This window comes from Schistocerca gregaria, chromosome 2 (genome assembly GCF_023897955.1).
Source record: "Schistocerca gregaria isolate iqSchGreg1 chromosome 2, iqSchGreg1.2, whole genome shotgun sequence".
NCBI classification, from domain to species: Eukaryota; Metazoa; Arthropoda; class Insecta; order Orthoptera; family Acrididae; genus Schistocerca; species Schistocerca gregaria.
This window is the reverse complement of record NC_064921.1, coordinates 610526346-610551643: the sequence shown is the minus strand read 5'-3', so window position 1 is coordinate 610551643 and position 25298 is coordinate 610526346. Positions and strand designations below refer to the sequence as shown.

Below are 25298 nucleotides of genomic sequence, written 5' to 3'. Positions count from 1 at the left end.
TCACCCTCCTCGACGAGAACTTTAGGGGACTGACAAACAGAAGCAAAGTGGCCTTTTTTTCTACATGAATTACACGTGGCCCAACGTTTTGGATACACGGCCCTGTCATGCTGTACGAAGCAATGTGGACAAGAAGGAAGTGCGGAACGAACCTGCTTCTGGGGTTGCTATTTTCACTGCCAGCATTGTGGTCCAACGCGACGTTGTTTACGCGTTGAACCGTCACCACATCTTCGTTCTCCTGTGAAACAGGCAAATTGTCCATGTCGAAAATTGACTGTACAGCGCCTACATCACACCACGCATCTATTTGCGTGCTAGCAGTGTGAGACACTTCAAAAGGATTGAGCAATGCTTAGAACTTCCGACAACGACAGGTTTGGCAGTTGTAGGGCACGTTGCCGAACTTCTTTATCAGGAGCAAGCCGTAGTATAGCATCCCTAACCATTGAATCAGCATAAGACTCATGATGAGTGTCCGTGACAAACTGACATTTCCTACTCAGACCCTGTAGTTCCACTGCCCAAGCCCGGTAAGATTGATGGGGCTGTTTATGACACCGGTAGAACGCCACGCGGGTGGCAACAATGTGGGTGTTTTTTCGGTAATACTTAGACGATAAGTCGCACATTTCTCGGAAGGACAGTGAGGCAGGTTCCCACAGAGGGGCTAACTGAGATAGCAGCTGATAGATCCATGGGGAAATCCAAGATAGAAATAACGACTTTCACATAGGAGTGTCGACAATGCCGAAAGCCAAGAAGTGTTGCCACAAACGTTTCTCATAATCCTCCCGGTCTTCAGCGGCTTCGTCGTAAGGAGGGAATGGAGGCGGAGAAGAGGAAGACAGACGATGAGTAAGCGACGTCGACAACGCCTGAATCGCAACTGTCAGCTGTGTTTCTTGAGCCGTCAGCTGCGTTTGTTGTGCCTGAATAGCAGCTGTCAGCTGTGTTTGTTGTTCAGTGAGCGCTTGCATAAGCTGTTCCTTATCTGCCCCGTCACAAACACACAAATCCACAACGCAGTGAAAATATCTGACGTCATCGCCAAAAAGTGTTATAACCTTTAATCACCAATATTGCGTGGATATTCAAACACTCTCACTTAGGAACAATAGCTGGTTACATGATATCAACTCAGTATCTCGTATTCGACTGACGTGCCGTGACATGTGGCCGGCGCCGTTCGTAGCTAGGTGGCGCTCCTGCGCTCAGCCGAGTTGCGGAGCGTCTCTATCGCCGTTTGCACGTACTGCCGTTGCGGCACTGTTAAATGTGGTGGCACTGTCACAATAAAATGTATTATGTATTATTGTTGCAATGTAATGGCTTCCTCCTCAAGTCTCTGTACTGTAACCTGTTAGTAGTTATACCCATATTATGAATAACAGGGCTATACTGGTTCACTCACTATAGTGCTAGTATCATGAACTTGTTCAGTACTCCATGTAGCTTTTCATAAATGACATTGGAAGTATTTTTTTTCTTTTCAGAATGTATGTTTCACTGCTCATTCACCCAGCACACGCACAAATAAAACATCAGAGAAAGTAGAAACTATCACGTTTGAGCCTGTGGGTGAAAATGAATCTAAAACATGGACCAAACAGTTGAAAATTCCAAGTTTGCCTCCCTCCACTTTGAAGAACTGTGGCATCATTGATCTTGAGTACTGCTTGGATGTAAGTATTCTCCACTTGATGTTTTAAATAAAAAGTTGCTTTAGGTATTACAACATTGTCATTATGTTCTTGCAGGAATTGTACATAGAGCTGACAGTGTGTACTAAAATAAATGTGTTCCTTCATTACTAAAGACTGTGATACCAAGTTATTTAATTATTCCTTTGGTTTTTCATAAGCATAACTTATGAAATGCTATTGTCTCTTAATAGTGTCCAAAAATTTTTATAAGCAGAGTAGAATTTAAACATAACATCATTGTCATATTTTTTCTTGACAGATCAAAGCTGAAATTAGTGGGCCACACTCAAACTTACATGTAAACATCCCAATAACATTAGGAACCATTCCCCTCTTTACATATATCCCACCTGGGTTGCTGCAAAATACTCCTGAAAAGTTTCCCCTACCGCCTACAGCCTCAGCACCATATCTACCACCATCATCACAGTTCCCTACAGCACCATATCCCACAAATACTACAGCTGATATCACATCTGGCACAAGTCAGCTGGGCTTCTCAAATGTACTGTTACCACTGCCAAGTCAGTCAAATCTGACTCCATCTGCACCACCACTTCCATACCCGGATATTCGTAAGTATTGTCATATCCTTTTTCTCGGGGTTTTAGTTTGTACCTAGATCTATATGATTTAATAATAATAACAATATTAATAAGAATAATAATAAGTTGAGGTGAACTTCTTTAGCCAGAAATTTGCTATTTTATCTTTTCCAGGGGCTTTCCAATTGTGAGTAGAATTAATTGCTTTGGTGACATAATTTTGCAACATGAAGTCACCAAAGCAATTAATTCTACTCACAATTGGAAAGCCCCTGGAAAAGATAAAATAGCAAATTTCTGGCTAAAGAAGTTCACCTCAACACAGTCACATCTAACTAAATTATTTAACAGTTACATTGCAGACCCATACACATTCCCTGATACACTTACACATGGAATAACTTATATGAAACCTAAAGATCAAGCAGACACGGCAAACCCAGCTAAATACTGCCCCATAACATGCCTACCAACAATATACAAAATATTAACTTCAGTCATTACACAGAAATTAATGACACATACAGCACAGAACAAAATTATAAATGAAGTACAAAAAGGCTGTTGCAAAGGAGCATGAGGATGTAAAGAACAACTGATAATAGATACAGAGGTGACATATCAAGCTAAAACTAAACAAAAGTCGCTACACTACGCATACATTGATTACCAAAAGCTTTTGATAGTGTACCCCACTCATGGTTACTACAAATATTGGAAATATACAAAGTAGATCCTAAATTGATACAGTTCCTAAACATAATAATGAAAAATTGGAAAACCACATTTAATATCCAAACAAATTCAAATAATACCACATCACAGCCAATACAGATTAAGCGTGGAATATACCAAGGAGACTCATTAAGTCCTTTCTGGTTCTGCCTTGCTCTGAACCCACTATCCAACATGCTGAATAATACAAATTATGGATACAATATTACTGGAACATACCCACACAAAATCACACATTTGCTATACATGGATGATCTAAAACTACTGGCAGCAACAAATCAACAACTCAACCAATTACTATAGATAACAGAAGTATTCAGCAATGATATAAATATGGCTTTTGGAACAGACAAATGTAAGAAAAATAGTATAGTCAAAGGAAAACACACTAAACAAGAAGATTACATATTGGATAACCACAGTGACTGCATAGAAGCAATGGAAAAAACAGATGCCTATAAATATACAGGATACAGACAAAAAATAGGAATAGATAATACAAATATTAAAGAAGAACTAAAAGAAAAATATAGACAAAGACTAACAAAAATACTGAGAACAGAATTGACAGCAAGAAACAAAACAAAAGCTATAAATACTTATGCTATACCAATATTGACTTACTCATTTGGAGTAGTGAAATGGAGTAACACAGACCTAGAAGCACTCAATACACTTACACGATCACAATGCCACAAATATAGAATACATCACATACATTCAGCAACAGAAAGATTCACATTAAGCAGAAAGGAAGGAGGAAGGGGATTTATCAACATAAAAAACCTACATTATGGACAGGTAGACAATTTAAGAAAATTCTTTCTAGAACGAGCAGAAACTAGCAAAATACACAAAGCAATCACTCATATAAATACATCGGCTACACCACTGCAATTTCATAACCACTTCTACAACCCTTTAGATCACATAACATCAACAGATACGAAGAAAGTAAATTGGAAAAAGAAAACACTACATGGCAAGCACCAGTATCATCTAACACAGCCACACATCAATGAAGATGCATCCAACACATGACTAAGAAAAGGCAATATATACAGTGAGACAGAAGGATTCATGATTGCAATACAGGATCAAACAATAAACACCAGATATTACAGCAAGCATATTATTGAAGATCCCAATACCACAACAGATAAATGCAAACTTTGCAAACAACAAATATAAACAGTAGATCACATCACAAGCAGATATACAATACTAGCAAATACAGAATATCCCAGAAGACATGACAACGTAGCAAAAATAATACATCAACAGCTTGCCTTACAACATAAACTTATAAGACAACACGTTCCCACATACAAGTATGCACCACAAAATGTACTGGAGAATGATGAATACAAATTATACTGGGACAGAACCATTATAACAGATAAAACACCACCACATAACAAACCTGACATCATACTCACCAATAAAAAGAAGAAATGAACACAACTAATCGAAATATCCATACCCAATACAACAAATATACAAAAGAAAACAGGAGAAAAAATTGAAAAATACATCCAACTGGCTGAGGAAGTCAAGGATATGTGGCATCAGGATAAAGTTGACATTATACCAATTATACTATCAACTACAGGAGTCATACCACACAATATCCACCAGTACATCAATGCAATACAGCTACATCCAAACTTATATATACAACTACAGAAATCCGTAATTATTGATACATGTTCAATTACCCGAAAATTCCTAAATGCAGTATAACATATACCGTACAGTTAAAAGGAAGTCACGCTTGATCAAGGTCCGCGTCACTTTCTACTTTTGACCAGACATAACGTCTGAGATAAGAAAGAAAGAAATAATAATAACAATAATAATAACAATAACAATAATAGGAACATAGATGAGACAAACAAGTTCACTATATATCATTCTCACAGGGTCTTTGATGATAAGATTAGATTAATTACTGTGCACACAGAGGTGTTTAAGCAATTATTCTTCCCAAGGTCCATATGAGAATGGAACGGGAAGAAGCCCTAATAGTTGGTGCCAAGGGAAATACTCCCCACCATTCACTTCAGTGGTTTGTAGAGTAGGGATGTAAATATAGGTTCTTCATTCATGCTATAATTTGTGGTACTGATTTGTGAGAATGATTTTCTTAACATGTCATTTCCAAATTAATCCCTTCAAATAAAATAAGAGAATCAACAACAGATACATAAAAGTATGCTGCTAGTTCTGTCATGTTCATTAAATGAGTGATATGGATGAATATTTACCTTGGAAACAAGATTCACTAAATTTAGGGAGCTATTTTGCTATTTCCTTGTCGTAATTTAATGTAGTGTCAGTAATATTTTATTTATTCAATTATAATACCTATTAGGGCAAGAAGGAAGGTGAATGTTAAAGTTGCTATGTTTGTCAGAAGACATTTTCCAACACGTGGAGAGAGATTTTCATGCTGCTGATAACTGAATTCAGTAGCCATGCTCAGTTATTTAAGAGGGCTGGCTGCAACAGTGAAAACACTTAGTAGTAGTAGTAGTAGTAGTAGTAGTAGTATATTCATCCAGAGACAGTGTACATTGCATGGATTTCGTCAAAAAATACATAGTATATATATATATATATATAGGGTGAACAATACTATACAAAATACAGATGTGCATAATAGACTACATAACATCAGACCACACTGAAATAGCATGTACAACTTTGATTATTTACATTGATGTATGAGAAAGACTTTTTACATGAAATACACAGTTGATATTTAGATATAACACATATAATTCTAGCACTTTTGTACATATTATTTATTTAGATCATAGCAACAGTCAGATAAAAATTACTATTGGCACAGAGTACATAAATATAATTGTTTAATATGAAGCTATTCCAGGTATTCTTTTACACTATAGTAGCAGTTGGTCATTAAAAATTTGAATACTGCTTCTTTAAATGAAGACAATTTTTTTATTTCTTTTATCTTTACTGGTAGTTTGTTATGCAATGTGCTTCCTTGTATGTTTGTTTGTTTCTGCGCCAAAGCCTTGTTCACTCTTTTTATATGAATGTCATTGCACTTTCTTGTGTTGTAAGTATGTAGGTCTGAGTTGGATTGGAAATTGTTAATATTTCTTTTTACATTAATTTTCTGTATATAGAGGCACGGTAGGGGTAGACTATTCAGCTGTTTAAATAATTGCTTTGAAGGAGTTAGCCTTGAACTGTTGGTAATTATTCTAACAGCTCGTTTTTGTAGAGTGAAGATGATTTTGAGATTTTTCTTACTATGACCCCAGAAGGTGAGGTCATAGGTAATAGCAGAATGTATATAAGCAAAGTAAACAGTTCTGTTACATTCTCTACTACATACAAAGCTAATAACACGTAAAGCAAAGCAAGCAGAGCTTAACTCATGCGAGAATACAGGATATGGGATTTCCAGTCTAAATTTTCGTCTATATGTACACCTAAGAATTTTGTGGTAGCAACACAGTGAAAAGATAAGCCCTCTGATCTCAGAAAATACCAGAAAACAATAACTAGCATTTAACAATGTAAATAATCAATTTTTGACAATATAATGTAATTGGATACATAAAAAAATATCTACTCACCAAGTGGTGATAGAGAACATGCACATAACCTTTTTTTATGTGTGTGTTCTGCTTCCACTTGGTGAGTAGATTTTTTATCTAGTCAATTACATTATATAACAAGCATTTATTGGAAATCCATCTTATTCTCATGTTAACAATAACTATTGTTCACTGTTCAGTAATAATAACTTTCTTATTCAAGCATGGGTTGGACAAGGAACTGAAGAAACAACTGTAAATAATGACAGTAACTATCCCAACAGTGGTAAAGATATTTTTTTTTTATCCAAGATGAGTGTATGAAACTGAGAACTCCCGGTATGTGAGGAAACTTGTACTGAATCTGCCTGCTAGTCCTCAAGAAAGCAACTGGTACAGACAGAGTGCTTCTGGTCAGAGGTAGATGCTTTGATGTCTTCTACTGATACCGAAGGCACTGCCTCCTAATTGGAGCGTGACATTCTGGGATGGGAAAGGGGCACACCTTCATTGGTATATGCAGGCTCAAGTCACTCTATTGACAAATCTTGAATGTGTGTGACTCCCACATATGATTATTCTGTATGGTCCTGAATATGGCAGAATGAGGAGAGGTGCACGATATTATCCCAAGCCACTCATAGGTCTGTTTTGCTAAGTCTTTATGCACAAAAATCTGCCAGTATCTGTGTCTGATAGGAGTAGTATGCTGGATGGACATCATTCTGAGGCTGGAGGAGGAGGATATTGGTGTTTAACGTCCCGTCGACAACGAGGTCATTAGAGACGGAGCAGAAGCTCGGATTAGGGAAGGATGGGAAAGGAAGTCGGCCATGCCCTTTCAAAGGAACCATCCCGGCATTTGCCTGGTGTGATCTAGGGAGATCACGGAAAGCCTAAATCAGGATGGCTGGACGCGGGATTGAACCGTTGTCCTCCCAAATGCGAGTCCAGTGTGCTAATCACTGCGCCACCTCGGTCGGTTTCTGAGGCTGAGTTGCTGTGCAAACTGGGTGCATAGCTTCAGATGACTATTGTGCACGTGCTGGCAAAATAAATTCTCCTGGAACCCTCAATGGCTTTCCATAGACCATTTGTGCTGATGAGCAATGGATGTCCTCCTCCACTGCCGTGTTAGCTGGAGTAGAACCAGTGGCGATGTTTCTAACCATGATGAAGACCTGCACATTAGAGCTGTTTTGAGTGTGCGATGAATCACTCTGGATATATCTTATATCACAATGACCTCTGGCCACCTGGTAAAACAATTGATGAACTTTAGTAAATAACATTGTATGGCAGAGTACAGAAGCAGCCCTATGATGTCCAAACCAGTATGTGAAAATCTGGCAGATTGTATCGGAAAGGATGCGACAGATGTGAAGGCACGTCTGCCGATTTTATTATGCTGGCATGTCAGGCATATACTTGACTGTGCATGACAGTCTTTGTGCGCTCCCCAGCCACACGACTTTATTGGAGATTAACTTGGCTGTCACTTGGACTCCTGGGTGTGCTAAGTTATTCAGTGTGTCAAAAATTTCCTGACAGTATTATTCTGGTATGTAGAGTTACTGCTTCCCTTTTATTACATCATGCCAAATACCATGTAGCACATTCTGGACTGGCACAGACCCGAGCTGCAAAGCTCCTTTATGAGACTGTGAAAAAGGGGATCCTCCTGTTGTTCCAGTGCTATCCCTGCCCATCCAGTAGAGTTTAAACTGGCAAAGTCAAGACAGGCGATCCTTAACCACATTGTCTTTTTCTGCTATGTACCACATATTGCTTGAGAACTGTACAATATGCTCAATATGCCTGCACTGGTGCAATGAGCTGAGATCAGTGTCACACTGAAAAATGGCTGCCAGTGGCTTGTGATCAGTAAAAAGTGGAAAAATGTCTCCCATTCACATGTGAGTGGATTGCTAAATAAATAACAAGAAACTTGTGGTCAATTGCTCTCCACTTTTACTGTAATTGAAGCAAGTGTCAGGTTTGTAGAGAAAAAGGAAAATGAGTGCCAGTTACTGGCAGCTTTCTGTTGTAGACTTGCTCCCACTGTTGTTTACCTTGCATCTACCGTAAGTACCAAGAGGGTATTCAGTCTTGGGTGTCAACATTATCTTACAATTCCCTGCAGTATTCTTGCTGGAAAATAATACTGTGAACAGCCCTTGTATGGCAGTTAGCTGAGGAAGATGTGACTGATAATAATTAAGCATGCCTAAGTATCCACAAAGCCCCTTGTAAGTTGTGTTAAGAGGTTTCTGTCATACTGCTTCAACTCGCTCTGCCAATGATGACAATCCTGCCAGGGAAATAAAGTATCTCAGGAATTTAGCCTTACAATTTTCCCAATACACTCTTTGCTACATTAATAATTACACCATATTCTGGTAAGTGGCTGAAAAGCTTCCACAGGTGTGCTGCATGCTATTATACTGTATCAGATATACATGAGAATGTTATCCATGTAACAAAAAAATGGTAATTCTGTAAACACTTCATGCATAAACGATTGCCAAGTTTGTGGGGCATTCCTGAGGCCAGATGGCATAGACTAATACTTGTACAAGCCAAATGGTGTGGGCACTGTTGTTTTCTTAGTATCAACTGCAGCCATGGGAATTTGTGAATATGCCTTGACACAGTCTATCACACTCCGTATTTTTGGATGGTGCTGTTAAAATCCATTACATTGGGTACAGATGAGCAGTCTGGGATTGTGCAGCTATTTATTTCTCTGTAATCTCCATATATCCTTCAGGTATTATGTTTTTTATTAACCATGTGGATTGCAGAGGCCCACACACTATCCATCCTGGTCATAATACCTGTTTTCAACAGCCAGTCAAACTCTGCTTGTGGTGAAAACAACTTCTGTGGATGCAGATGCCTCAGGCAGAATGTGACAGGTTGACCTCATGTCATTCAGATGTGATACTCAGCATTGTGCGAGCATTTTGTGGTGGTACAGAAGGATTCAATGAGTGCTGTAAATTGTAGGAGTAGATTGTGAAAATGTGGCTCCTCAGATGACTTCATGATTTTACACACAGAACATGAATCATTATGACTCCTAGGATTCTTCTGGCATGATGCACATGTTTTGTGCCCTGCATTGTTATGAGTATGGAAATGAGTCAATATGCTCCATTGCTGATGACACGGTATAGATCCTGGACATCTTTGTGTGGAAATCCACAAACTTGTCACGCTGTGTTTGACCCAGTGCAAAAGGTATGGTAGGAAATATCTGTTCTGTGGGTACTGGTACTAATAGATGGGTGATCAGGCCAGGCACAAAAAGTCTGCTCGGATTATGTGGTCAGGCATGTCTGAAATCACAAAAGTCCATCTCGAGTGGAAGCCTTAATCCAGGTGTAGAATGTTTTCCACTGTAGGTAGTAATCCTGGAATCATTGATCACAGTAAGTACATGGTGTGTTGTTGCTGCCAGTGTGCCACTCTCACTTTTTGGACAGACACTGACTTCAGAATACATATCAATAAGAAAATTGTCACCTGATATGTGGTCCTGTACAAACAATCAGTGTGACTGTCAACTGCTGATAACATAACTTTTGCATATCTTCTTCTTAGCACACTATAGTCTGGGCACTTGTGTTGTATAAAGTGTCCATCTTTGAAATTTAGGTATCTGCAGGCTTGAATGCATTGATGTGCTTGGTTGTCAAAATGCCTATGATACCCTCACCATAATTCCAGCAAATCTTGTTGCATGGCAGTTTCTCTATTTTTCAAACTGTGGCTTTGTAGCTGCTGTGAGTGTCTGGCCACCTGCATGCTTAGTTTTGCCACTTGTGCTGCTAGTTGCTCAGTGGTGGGTTTGGTTGATGCATGCTATTGGTGAGAAGTATGTGTGCTTGTTACAAGACCAATGGCGCCACCTTCCATTTATCTGCCTATTCCTACATTCTTGTCTTGACTGTTGCCAATTTTTGCACACACAGAAATCTCACTTAAAAGATGTGTGCAATACTGTTTGCCTCCTATGTTAAGATTTGCCATGCCATGCCCGTTTATGCCACAGTGATGGGGTAGATGGTGTCTGGGAGTTTACAATACCACAATGCGTGTAAAGATAAATGTTCTGGGCCTGCTGATGTATGTAAAGTTTTGAGCATTTGTGATGGAGTCTTATTGGCCATGTTTTCATCTGTGAAAATCTTTAGTAATCGCTGTTCTGGTAACAGTGTATAGTGCCATATAAGCTTCCTTTAGCACAGTGTAACTTTGCTGTGTCAAGGTTTCTTCAGTTTCCTCAATCACTACCAAATCCAGATGCAAAACCACAATATTAAATCTTTCAGTGTTACCAAACACCTAATGCTGTTGAAAAGGAGAATTGCTCCTCACTGTAAAGGTGACACATTGAGTTGCAGACAGGCATGACAAAGGCTTTACACGTTTAGATTTTGGCCAAAGCCTTTTTCAGAAAAAGAAACATACACACATTCATTCACACAAGCAAGCACATCTCAAGCACACATGACTGCCATCTCCGGCAGCTTGGACTAGTGTGTGTTTCCTTTCCTGAAGAAGGCTTTGGCTAGAAGCTAAATTTGTAACAGTCTTTTCATTGTACCAGTCTACAATGTGTCATCTTTACAGTGAGTAGCAATGTATCATTTTCCTTATACTGTTGGTATTACAATCTGGAATTGCCATTGTTCACACTATTGAAATATGTGTTTGACTTGATAAACCAGATCTGAGGTTGCATTGACTAGAACTTGGGAAGTTTAACATTTCCATGTCATGCATACCTGCTCCCTTCTTGCAAATTTATATCTGTTGTGTCGAGTGATGAATTAAAAAGTTGAGGATGGTGATTCAGCATTGAGTGATAAGCCTTGTTCCATTCAGATTCCCTTTTCCGGTGCTTATGACAATATTTCACCGTTATCCTTTGATTCTTTCTCTTTTTTATCCATTGATTTTATTCTTTTTCAAAGTCACAACTATAGTAACTCTTATTCCCATGTTCACAATAAATATTGCTCACTACTCAATAATAACTTTGTTATGCAAACATAGTATTGACAAAGAATTGAGGATAAACAACAACTATAAATAACAACAGCAGCCATGTTGACAGCTCCAAAGATGCTTTTTATAGTCTGTGATAATTGTGTTCATTTACAGCAATGAAGTCTGTTGGTGCCACCACATATTTATTCAAGGTGTGGAATAACTGTTTTTATTTCATTCTGTTGAATTATATTCTGCACAAAAAATGAAGGAAAAAGAAAAAGAGAAAAATAATTGTAATATGACATAGGAAAAAAGAGAGAGAGAGAAAAAGCATGATATACACATTTTCCTTGTAGTTATTAGTTATCATTATTTATGGTGCAGTTGTTAGAGTGAATTATCTGTCTTACTTATTGGAACATACAGAACAGCAACAGCAATAAATTAAAAGCTGGTATTTATAGTAATGCATATTTATTTGAGCAGTATCAGTCCCTGCCTATAATACTACCTTCTCAATACAACCAACTGCACCTATGTCATAAAATCCATACCTGCTTATCACTGTACAGAAACTAAATTGCTTCAAGAAGAAATGATAGCATGTGCAGTGAATTAAACAATTGCTGCTGTGTTTTGTAGCCATCAATGAATTTACATGCCAGCCACCAGAAGTTCTCTTTGTTGGGCATCGGCAGTTGTTTTGTTTAGACATGCTCCATATAAGTCATGGAAGTACACAATGAGAACTTGTTTGCTTATTTGATATATATCATGCTTAACATTAATTTGCTGCGATTTATAAGCTTCAAGTTCTTCCTTTCTTCAACATATATGTACCAATAAATGTTTGTTGTTCTATTGGATATTGGCTCCAATTAGTCATTTGAGAGATTATAAAGTCAACTTGGGCAAATAAAATTATGTATGCTGTATTCCCAGGAACATATATATTATCAAACACTATTTATTCAGTGATATATTTGTAAAATAGACCAAAGATGAATAAACAAGAAATTATAAGTACTATACAAGCTAGCAGTAAAGATGAAGCATATTTTTCTTAACAGCCTCACAAGTTCTTCATGAAATATTATCACAGAACACGTTTATTGGTTTTTCATTATGTATAACACACAGTTCATGGAGCACTCCTTGGAGGTATATTACTTCTTGCACTGATGTTGATAGGGCCATGCCCTCAGATTCTGTAGTTCATACAGGAACTGTTTGTTGCCATCTTGGGTTCCAGGAAACTGCTGCCCCAGTTAACTTGGAAATGCAGCCAGTTACTGATCATTGTTGATCGAGATCTGATGTGTAATTGGCATCACAGAAGTCTTCAATTTTGTTTGTTCCTGTTTTTAAGAATGTTAGTTCTATGTTTGACTGCTTGTTAGTGCATTTTTAGGTAGTTGAGGTTGATGAACTCCCACAACATAAACAATGTCTGGCCTTGCACCTTGAGCCAAATAGAAGAATGACCCAATGGCTTTCTCGTAAGAAATGTAATGTAACACAAATCTTCCTCATCTATTAATTTTTCCTCACATTTTTGCAGCTGCAAACCAGTTTCAAGAGGAAGTGCAACCAGATTGCAGTCTTCCATACCATATTTCTTGAGTATGTTTACTGTATATTTACTGTGATTGAGGCTACTTGTCCTGTGTTTTCTGTTTTATTTTATTTATTTATTTTTCATTCCAAGGTAACAACAGATTTCACCAAGATCTTATAACATTATTCCCTCATAACTGAATCTTTAGTTCTATCATGGGTAAAGCTACATATAACATTAACAGGCTGTGAAACATGCTAATGTTACACTCTGAGAGGATATTAAAGTTTGACCATGCGTGTGTCTAATGGAAAAGGCTATCGGCCTATAATTTTGAATTTTGTGACATTGACAGTAAAACCAAATGGGTGTTAACCTTGGGAGTTAACAGAAGTGGTATGAAAAAAATGATCAGTCACCAGCTTAATTTGGCACATTAATTGAGAAAATGGGATATTAGTTATTGAAGTTACTTTCATTGAGATTTCACTTTGAATAGCAAACAGGATATGAACTGACTTAGTGCACTCTGTACTGTGTGTAGCAGCAGTTACCAATAACATGCACCAGTAAATTATGAGGAGCAAAATTGCACCAAGTTCATACTAATGTTGGGCACAATCATTAGCATTACTCAGTCAAAATACTGGAACAGCACTACATGAAGTGCAGAACTAATTTTGGACATGTGGGGCTTCTATCTTAAGCATTCATTTCGGTGGTATTTCCCACTGAAACAGGTCCACTGAATTCCCTTTTGATGTCATCTCTCCCTGCTGCCTCTACTGGGCAGTGAGCTCTGCCCAAACTCTTTGCCTTTAAATATGTCTGCTTGTGTCTGTATATGTGTGGATAGATATGTGTGTGTGTGTGAGTGTATACCTGTCCTATTTTCCCCCTAAGGTAAGTATTTCTGCTCCCGGGATTGGAATGACTCCTTACCCTCTCCCTTAAAACACACATCCTTTCGTCTTTCCCTCTCCTTCCCTCTCTCCTGACGAAGCAAAGCTTGAAATTTTGTGTGTGTGTTTGTGTGTATTTTTATTGTGTCTATCTACCAGTGCTTTCCTGTTTGGTAAGTCATGGAATCTTTGTTTTTAATATATTTTTCCTCTGTGGAATGTTTCTTTCTATTTTATTTATTTCAGTCATAAGAATATACACACATGTTTGACAAGGAGAGGTCAAGACAGGTGGTTGGCATATGTCCGGAAGAACAGACACCACATATATACAATTAAGGCGAGGACGGCCAATGATTTCTTCAGTATGGATGTGCACCAGGCTCGAACTCTTACGGGAATCGGCAAATGCCTTCAGTAATGAGGATAATGTTCAAGAGGCACTATATTCTTAGCATGTCTATAGGTTCAGAAATTAGGTCTGAGGGGAGGTGTGCTAGGATAGTGTGCAGTTGAGATTCCTTTGTGTCTTTTTGGTTTATAAATAGTCAAAAAACATTATGTAACTCTAAAATTACTGTTATGTTAAGTTTGAGTAAATTGAATGGGGAAATTTTTCTGTTATTTTGGAGCTGCTATCTTCAGTTTCTTGTATGCACCTGTAAACTGCACCAATGGTTTCACACATGCAGAAAAAAATTAGTTGAATTAGATAATAGGGAAAGGAGAAAAAGCTTCTTAAAATTTTTGAGCCTTGATATACTTGAAAACAAATGAAGTTATGAAAAGATTGTAGAAAATAGGAGTGAGCCATTATTTAAATTGATGTGCTCTTTACTCATCTTAAAAGATGGAAAAAATATTTCTATATAAAACAAGAGGATAGGCTACCACTGGAAGTTAAATAATTAATGTCAAGTTTAGGCACATCTGTTGAGTTCACTTTAACATCATAGCTGACAGACGCTGCCTCACAGACCTACTACATTTACCATGTACTCACTTCCTGTCTCCAGCATACAGAGTTCAAAAATTGAAAAGCCCCAAAAACAATCATGAACCTGTCCTCCAAAAACGTCATTCCCACAGAAGTATCCCCTTTTCAAAGGCTTTACTTTTTGCCCCACTCCCACATTCACTCATGCTGGACTTGTTAAGGACCTTCTCTCCTTCTGCCAGTCCCTACTAGGGAAGTTGATACAATATCGATATATCGATCCATCGCTATTTTTTCCAAAATATATTGATGATATTTTGTTTGATGGTGTATTGATATCAAAATGGCAGTATCAAGTGCTGATATTTTAATTTTATGCAATATTTTTATATTATGCAATATTTTTTTTTGCAGTTTTCGATAAATATTTGAAGTTGCTCTTTTGAAATTCACTGAGCGAAGGAGTCTTATTAATTTTTGAGCTTTCATCACATCCAGTCTTTCTATTTGACTGTGTTAGCAAGTATAGATGGCACAAAGAAGTAATTCAATGCATTTGGAGAGGGGGGGCGGGGGAGTCTATTTCTTCACATTGGCATTCTTCAAAAACAATTGCTGAATCTGATGAACTAAAATCTAAATGACAAGACTGGTCTTTGTGGTGGGCAGAGACATGTGAGGGGAAATGCTGATGTAATTGGCACTCAGTGCGACCAACAGAAAGTGCAATTTTGACACTACAACTGTTAGGTCACTTGTGTTGGTGGAAATGAAAAAACAGCGAAGTTGACATTAAGTGTTCCAGACAAATCCAATATGTGACAAAAGTGTATAACAGACCAATTGGACACCTTTTATTGTGCCACTGACCTGCAGTTACTATTGTTAGCAAAGTGATTATCACCAAGAGTGAATGTGCATCATTATCCTTTCAATTTGTGCTCTAAGAGGGATATACAGGCTGCTAGCGTGTTGATGTATGGAATATCTAATAATAAATCAATACTTAAGCATACAGCTCTAAGACTGGCAGTGTATTTGCAATGTGCAGTCAATAATATTTTTGGCCACTACATTGATATTTTTTCCATGAATAAATTGATAACTTTTTTTGATATATCAAAGGTGGATAATGGTATTTTTTTAAATATCTGTGTATCGGATTCCTGATATTTTTAAAAATATCGGCAACCCTAGTCCTTACAGTGGAAACACTTTTTTGCAACCAGTCCTACCAATCAGTCTCAATCTGAAACCAATATTGAATGCTACCTGATTCAGTTCAGTCCTCCATCTAACTGTGATCCACCCACAGTGCCCCCAAAATAGCCCTGTGTTAAATTTCCAGTATTTCCTAACTTTGAACCTTTCCTCACTGTCATTCATCAAATCTCTCAACATGGAAACTAACCTTATATCTGCACAGAAAACCACACTGCACCACTTAAAAATTTATCCCAATCTTATAATCCTACCTGCTGATGAAAGAGTCCACTATTGTGGTTACTACCTACAGGGTTACCGGGCAGAGGGACTCAGCCAGCTGTCAGATGCAGTACCCTAAAAACCCTACTACAGTGACCCCATTCAAGAAATCTAGAGCACTCCTCTTGTGACTCAGTACCACCCAGGATTGAAGCAAGTGAACCAATATTCCCTGCCAGAGCTTAGACTACCTCTCATTATGCCCTGAAATGAGGAACGTCTACTTAATTTTCTCCCCATCCCTCCTACTGTGGTATTCTTCTGCCCACCAAAGCTGCAGGATATCTTTCTCCACCCATGCTCTACACCTGCTTCAAACCCCTCGCCTTATGGATCATATCCCTGCAATAGAACCAGATGCATACATCCTCCCACTACCAACTAATCTGGTCCTGCCACAGGCATCTCCTATCCCATCATAGTCAGGGCTGCCTGTGATAGGAGCCATCTGATCTACAAACTAAGCTGTGATGACTGTGCTCCTTTTCACATGAGCATGACAACTAACAAACTGCCTGTCTGCATTAATGGCCTCTGCCAAATTGTGGCCAAGAGACAGCTGGACCACCCAGTTGCTAAACATGCTGCCCATAATGATGTGCTTCATTGCAATTAGTGCTTCACAGCCTGTACCATCTAGATCCTTCCTACCAACACCACCTTTTCTGTATTGTGCAGGTGGGAACACTGTATAACATATACTTTGTTCCCGTAATCCTGGCAGCAACCTTTTCAAGTCCCTTTCTTCTACCTGCCTATCCCCTTCCCTACTCCCACTGCACGTCCTTTCTATTCTACCAACATGCCTACTGATCTGTGATCCTTCCCTACTTTTCTCCTCTACAGTCTCCACACCCTCTAACCATCCTAGCACAGTCTCTTGACTCTGCACATTTCAGCCCTTTCCTATGTCGATCAAGTCCCTGTGTGCTGCCACAGGCAACACATCTTCCACCAAGCTTACCCTGATATCAATCCAGCTGCCTGCTTTCTCCTTAACCACACCACCCATCCCAGGTAGCTGCGCAAGTCATGTGCTGTCGCAGCAATCGGGCCCCAGGGGGCAGAGACAGTGGCCATGTGCGTCAAGTTATGCTAGTGTGAATAAGTGTGTGTTTTCTATTTTGGAAGGTGGACTTTCTTGTCCACAGTCTTTTCATTGTGCTTGTCTGTGACTAAATGCCTCCTCTATGTGGTGAGTAGCAGTCTGTCCTTATTCTGCAAGCCACTTCTCTCTCTCTCTCTCTCTCTCTCTCTCTCTCTCTCTCTCTCTCTCTGTGCTCTGTGTGTGTGTGTGTGTGTGTGTGTGTGTGTGTGTGTGTGTGTGTGTGTGTGTGTGGAATAATTATGAAATAAATGCAGTCCCCTGCCCTACCCATTCCATTTGAGAAGAACAAATGTCAGTAAGCCTCCATGTGAGGTCTACTTTCTTTCATTTCCTTACTGTTGTATGGTAATTTCATGAGACATATGTGGGAGGAAGCAATATGTTGCCTGACGTTTCTTGGTATGTATGCTCTCAGAATTTAAACAGTAAACCTCTCCTTGCATAATAGCACTTCTTTTGAAAGACCTGCCTCTGGAGTTTGTTGAGTTTATCAGTAACACTCCCTTTCTTACTAAATGTTCCTGTGATAAAATTTGCTGCTTGTTGTTGCATATTTTCTCTCTTTTCTAATAATTCAACCTGGCAATGGTTCCAGACTTATTGTTTGTGGCTACATTTCCCTAAGATTTATTCAGTGAATTTCAACCTAGCATCTACTTCTTCTGCAATATTTTTATGCAATTATCTCACTTTAGGTCACTCTGAATACTTACTGATAGATATTTTATGGTTTTTACAGTTTCTAGTGATTTATCACCAATAGTGTAATTGAACAGTCATAGATGAACATGACAGTGGTTTAAACAAGTTAGATAAAACAATATGTGCCACATATACATCAGTAGTAACTTTCCTACTACATGTGTGCCTGTACTGAGTTTAGTCCAACATGAGCTAAACTAACATGAAGCATAATCATCTTGGTGTTGATGCTCTTTTGTCCATGTTTGCTTTAACAATACATATGTTTTTGGATGGGGTTTGCCTTTAACAAAACACAATTTTGTTTTTTATCCCAAACATCTTTCACTGCTGTTGCAGCATTATCAGTGGGCTTTATTTTATGGCTGTTAAGCATAAAGAATGTTCTTTACTGTTTGTATACATGTAAATATTAGTTTTTAAAATCATAATTACAGATTTTTGAAGAAACACATAAAATTATGAATTCATGCTTTCTTACCCCATGGTGTGGTTTTCCTTATGTGTCATGTTTTTACAATAACTGATTTCTTTCACAGTTTGTTGTATATGGTTGCAGATGACAATTAATTCACTTTTATTTCTGTTAATTGTAGTATCTTCATTAAGACTACAGATTGATAGTCTGAAATATTTTTTTCCATAGTAATTTGTTTTTTGATGAGCAATTCAGAGACCTACTACTAGCTGATATTACAGTCTTTCATTGATGTTATGTGTATATAATGGTATACTAATTACATCTTTCTGCAGCACTTGGTTGTGATTTAGAATATAATTGTTCTCTTGTGTAATGATTTGCAAATCTCTACATGGTAGATGAAGGCACACTACCATGAGTTTTTGTATGCTGGTATTTGTTATTTAACAAATGGGACAGTACAGCCCCATGATTAATCATGAATGCATCCTCAACAAACATTTATTCACTATTGATGTGTTTCATTGCAGCACCTCCTTCATATGAGGAGTGTATGTATGGAGCAAGTAATGTGAATGTAGGAGATAATGCAAGCCACACAGAAGAGGGATACAATCACGTTCCAAGATATCCCACATACAACTTACGTCCTGGGGAGTAAGTGCTCTTCCATTTTGGTTTATATTTTATCCATTGCTTTCATAAGTGAAAGTAACATTAAGTACCAGAAGAAAAATCAAGAACAATTTACAAGGTCACTGTTTCTGACAAGTTTCACATCTGGCATTGCTAAGTGGTTTTGTGAAAGCATAAGCTAACATTTCTTCAGAAGGCAGATGTTCAGCATTGATGACACCTGATTCAAAATGCCTTCTTATAAAACGGTACTTTATACTTGTATGTTTGCATCTGGAGTTGTCACTAGGTTCTTGGATAACTGAATGGCTCCTTTATTATCACAGTATACTGTGACACTGTTTGGATCTACCTCAGACATAAGTTGTCTTAACCACAGTAAGGTCATATATTCAGCTTTGCAGGTAGAAAATGCAGTTTTTTTTTTGTTTTCTACTAGTCCATGAAATTAGAGTTTTGCATTTTAATGGATGAACCAGTTACGTAATGTCTGTCATTGATTTTATTTCCCCAATCTGCATCACTGAAGGCAATTATTTCTCTGTTACCATCTCTAGAAAATTCTAGCATGTAGTACACGGTTCACTTTAAATATCTAAACAGTCCTTTTACTGGCTTTTGATATACTTTCCGGGATGTGAGGTCGTGGTCCAAGAACTTTTTCTGCTCCTTACGTTTCGTCCAGGACTGCGCTGGACTTACTCAGCGGAGCAGCGCCTCTGAGGAAGTCCAGCGCAGTCCTGGACGAAACGTAAGGAGCAGAAAAAGTTCTTGGACCACGACCTCACATCCCGGAAAGTATATTAACAGCCATGTCACCCGGTCGTGAAAGCCTTCATTCTACAGTCCTTTTACTAACAACCAATGCATCTTTTTAAAACAATGAATATATCTGCTCAGGAGATTTACAGCAAAACACACATCAGGTCTGGAGATTTGAGATAGCTATAGAAGGCTTCATGTTGCCTCTTGATAAGTTACTTCAGTATCAAAGTCCAAACCAAGTTCAAGTGGTGTTGACACCAGAATGGCTTCACTCACTTCCAACTTCTTGTTTCCACAGAATTTCTGGGAAACCCATAATTTTCCTTTTTTATGAATCCATGTAATTTCCATGCCTAGACATTGGCTTATCTGTCCTAAATGTTTTATCTCAAAAAATTTCTTCAAGGAACTTTTGAACTGATCCGAACACTTCTGTCATTTGAGAATAATATTGTGTCATTCACATATAAGGCTATGATGACTGGTTTGGTGCCATTGCTTGAAAACAGATACATGGATCAGTTTGATTTGTTCAGTTTCAGTTTTCTTAATGCCTCATCAATTTTTTAACTCCAGACGGTCTGAGCCCATAAACAACTTTTTTCAGCCTCCATCCTTTTCCAGGAGTTGCAAAATTTTCTTGCAGAATGACATTAATTTCTTCATTTAATTCTCCATAGGGATAAGCAGTAGTGATGGCAGCATGGTCGATCTCCAGGTTCTCCCAAGCTACCATAGACAAGAGTATCTAATGGATGCATTAGTGACCACTGGTGCGAAGGTTTCCTGATAATCAACGCCTTTAACTTGAGTGCATCCTTTTACCACTAGATAGGCCTTAAATGTTTCTGGTGTACTGCTAGCCCAGGCATTATTTTTAATACCCACTTAGCCTTGAGTGGTTTGTGTCCTCCAAGTAACTCTACGTCTTCAAATGTGTAATTACAAACTGGAGATGAGAGTTCTGTTTTCACTGGATTTTCCCATTCTTTATTATTTGCCCCTTCCAAGGCTTCTTTGACATGAACGTCTGCACTTGGAAGTCTTTCTTTCAAACAGTAAGTAACATGATCAGGCCATGTTTTGGGTTTTGGCTCTCTGTTTGAACTCTAGGGTGTAACATCTTGAATTATGTTTTGCTTCTCATGACCCTCTTCTTGAGCTTCAATTTCTGTTGAATCATTCTAAAGCCATAAAAGAGTTCATTATCACTGTCTTCTGATTTAACTTCTCCTTGAGTTTCTTAAGTATTGATGTCCTGAAGAACTGCTTCCTGTTCTAATCCTAAGGTATTTGTGATCTTGAGGTTCCTCTATCTTTGAGCTTGAAAATTTCTCATCCTCCAGGTATTTTACATCCCTGCTGATAATATGTGACCAGTCTCCCTACTGATGAATCGATAACCTTTGGTTGTCTGACAGTAACCTACAAATGTCAGTTTCTGTGACTCCTTAACCCACTTCGTGCAGTGGGGTATTCGAATGTGAATCATTGCACTGCGGCCAAAAATTCTCAGATGTGATAGACAAGGCTTTCTCCTACACCAAAGTTCATATGGCACCTTATATCCAGGTGTGGTGGATGGCAAATGATTCAGTAGGTACGCAGGTGTAGATACAGCTTCATACCAATACTCCTTTGCTACGTTATCATCGAACACCATGATACAAGCTTTTTCAACCAATGTTATGTTAACTCTCTTGGCAACACCATTTTGCTGTGGACTGTAATGTACTGTAAGCTAGTGGGTGACACCTTCAGAAGTTGGAAATCTTTTTAGTTCATCATTGACATACTCCTTTCCATTATCAGACTACAACTTATTGATATCTCTGCTTGTCTGCTTTTTCACTATGACTTCAAAGTTTTTGAATATCTGTGTTACTTCAGAGTTTTTCTTCAAGAGCTGGCCGCTGCGGCAGAGTGGTTTCTAAGAACATTAAATTCCATAATCATTAAACTTAACAGTGACATAGTGATAATTGCCACTAGGATGAATCATTAGGATGTTGTATTACTTTTTGACAAGATATGCCAAGTCCAAAGTTTTCCAACAAAAATCAGCAAAATGGTTTCTCTTAGTGAGAAATGGCTTCCCTTAGTGAAGATGAATGGACTATAGTTTTAACAGAAGTCCTGTCTAATCTGACTTTGCATTATGGGTAATTTCTCTTTGTTCCACTAACTGTGAGGATCTTATCTTTGCTGTATCAATTACATATCACAGTGATTTCCACAAACAAAGAATAAATTTTTATACACTTCTCAAAAACAACTTAAAAAAACTTTAATTTGTATTTTAAAATGGATTCACATCTGACCACCAGGAATTACTGACATCACTTGAACATACTGTTTTTAAATGTACAAACAAAAATTTATGCGATGATACTTCACCACTGCTATTTATTCTTCACATTTAATACACTGGTTGGTATGGTGTTGAGTCATAGGATCCCAGCAGTGAATTAACAATCTCCCACCTATGCTTCTAGCAAAAAGTAATGAAACAAAAATTTGAGTAGATAATACATGACTCTGTCACTTTTACATCTACCACAAAAATAACTTTTTTTCCCTTTTTAGGCATTGCTGAAAAACCTGTATTCAAATTTCCCATTGTTACTTTCAAAATGTTTTACAAATTTGATTCAAACACATCAACATCTTCACTGTGATGTAACATACAAGGTATGAATCAGAGTCCTGAGTACCACCAGTCAACTCTGAGCAATGACATTGTACCAAGACCCAAGATGTAACACAAACACGATTTCAAAATGGTGATTGGTAACATTAAATATTTCCATGGCATGAAAATACAAACATTGGGCACAGAAGTGCACAAATTCTTAATAATAATAATAAATATTGAAGCTAACAGACCACCACAAGAAAATGGGGCTTTCGAGGAAGGAGAAACAAAAATCTAACTTAACAACTGCAAAATCACATTAATAGTATAGTGAACAAAATGCAACAACAAAAACAAGATAAAATAGTCATTTCAAAAAAAGAAAAACATGCACACTAAGAGCAAGGACATTGTAACTGCAGGATTGCCACAAGTTCTGGAAATCAGGGAATTTCAAACATATCAGGGGAATCAGGGAAATATGAAAAAAACACTGGAAAAATCTCATTTTTGTCTCAGTAGCATGAAATGGTTTGTTTACTGAGAAGTCATGCTTTGTCACTGGCTGGGCACAGTTGAGTATGTGTACCGCTACCCTAATTTCTCATTTATACTGCTTCTCCCCTTCACACCTCTCTCCTCAGATTGCAGTCAGTGCTGCCACCAATACTTGCTGCTAGCCTAGCAGCTGCTGATGAGAGGCAGGGAGGCGGTAGGAGTGGTTTTTTTGGGATCTGAGTCTCAGAGATTGTTGACGCAGCAGCCAGAGACAATGGTCATGTGTGCATGAGATGTGTCTGAGTGATTGTGTGAATGTGTGTGCATTCTCGTTTTCTGACAAAGGCTATGGCCAAAAATCTAGTTTTGAGAGTGTGATTGTCTTCTGTATATGATTTTCTGTGGCCCAGTAATCATCTTTATCGTGTGTTGCTACCCATCCTCATTATTATTGATTCTCAGAGTATTTGCGCAAGTTATCTGTTGTGTGGGTGATCACCACAGTCTCATTTCATCAACATGGTGTCTGTGACAATTGAATAGCTGACCGCATGTGAGTAATTCCATGACAGGCCAAAACTGCAGGACATTTCAGTGGGTATCTCTAATGGATCAAGCCTGCCGATCTGAAGCCCACATTCCCCACTAATGTGCGGGCCCTGCCTGTCAGATCTACTCTCACTGACCTGCGCACACGCTGGGTCTGTCTGTGTGAGGTGTAATGTGATGGATTTTCATGGTTTATCTATGAATCCAGGACTGTAGCGCTCCTCAGCAGACCACAGACCACAGGTGCTGGATTTCAGGAATTGTGACTAACTCATCACAAGTACATCGTACAGTGCGGCAGTTGTTGTATTTTGGTCTTCAGTCCTGAGACTGGTTTGATGCAGCTCTCCATGCTAATCTATCCTGTGCAAGCTCCTTCATCTCCCAGTACCTATTGCAACCTACATCCTTCTGAATCTGCTTAGTGTATTCATCTCTTGGTCTCCCTCTACGAGTTTTACCCTCCACGCTGCCCTCCAATGCTAAATTTGTGATCCCCGGATGCCTCAGAACATGACCTACCAACCGGTCCCTTCTTCTTGTCAAGTTGTGCCACAAACTCCTCTTCTCCCCAATTCTATTCAATACCTCCTCATTAGTTATTTGATCTACCCATCTAATCTTCAGCATTCTTCTGTAGCACCACATTTTGCAAAGGTTCTATTCTCTTCTTGTCCTAGCTATTTATCGTCCACGTTTCACTTCCATACATGGCCACACTCCATACAAATACTTTCAGAAACGACTTCCTGACACTTAAATCTATACCCGAAGTTAACACATTTCTCTTCTTCAGAAACGCTTTCCTTCCCATTGTCAGTCTACATTTTATATCCTCTCTACTTCAAACATCATCAGTTATTTTGCTCCCCAAATAGCAAAACTCCTTTACTACTTTAAGGGTCTCATTTCCTAATCTAATTCCCTCAGTTCACCCGACTTAATTCAACTACATTCAATTATCCTTGTTTTGCTTTTGTTGATTTTCATCTTATACCCTCCTTTCAAGACACTGTTCATTCCTTTCAACTACTCTTCCAAGTCCTTTGCTGTCTCTGACAGAATTACAATGTCATCGGCGAACATCAAAGCCTTTCTTTCTTCTCCCTGGATTTTAATACCTACTCCTAATTTTTCTTTTGTTTCCTTTACTACTTGCTCAATATACAGATTGAATAACATCGGGGAGAGGCTACAACCCTGTCTCACTCCCTTCCCAACCACTGCTTCCCTTCCATGTCCCTCGATTCTTATAACTGCCATCTGGTTTCTGTACAAATTGTAAATAGCCTTTCGCTCCCTGTATTTTACCCCTGCCACCTTTAAAATTTGAAATAGAGTATTCCAGTCAACATTGTCAAAAGCTTTCTCTAAGTCTACAAATGCTAGAAACATAGGTTTGCCTTTCCTGAATCTTCCTTCTAAGATAAGTCGTAAGGTCAGTATTGCCTCACGTGTTCCAACATTTCTACGGAATCCAAACTGATCTTCCCCGAGGTCGGCTTCTACCAGTTTTTCCATTCGTCTGTAAATAATTTGT

General features: G+C 38.4%; 1 protein-coding gene across 1 annotated transcript in view; it reads left to right on the top strand.

Annotated features, from left to right (window-relative positions):
* Window positions 1-25298, top strand: part of LOC126334587 (arrestin domain-containing protein 3-like) — a 101635-nt gene that overhangs the window by 52158 nt on the left and 24179 nt on the right. The window contains exons 5-7 of the mRNA XM_049996978.1: window positions 1497-1685; window positions 1966-2281; window positions 19206-19332. Coding sequence (XP_049852935.1) covers window positions 1497-1685; window positions 1966-2281; window positions 19206-19332 — 632 coding nt within the window. The remainder of the gene's footprint in view (window positions 1-1496; window positions 1686-1965; window positions 2282-19205; window positions 19333-25298) is intronic.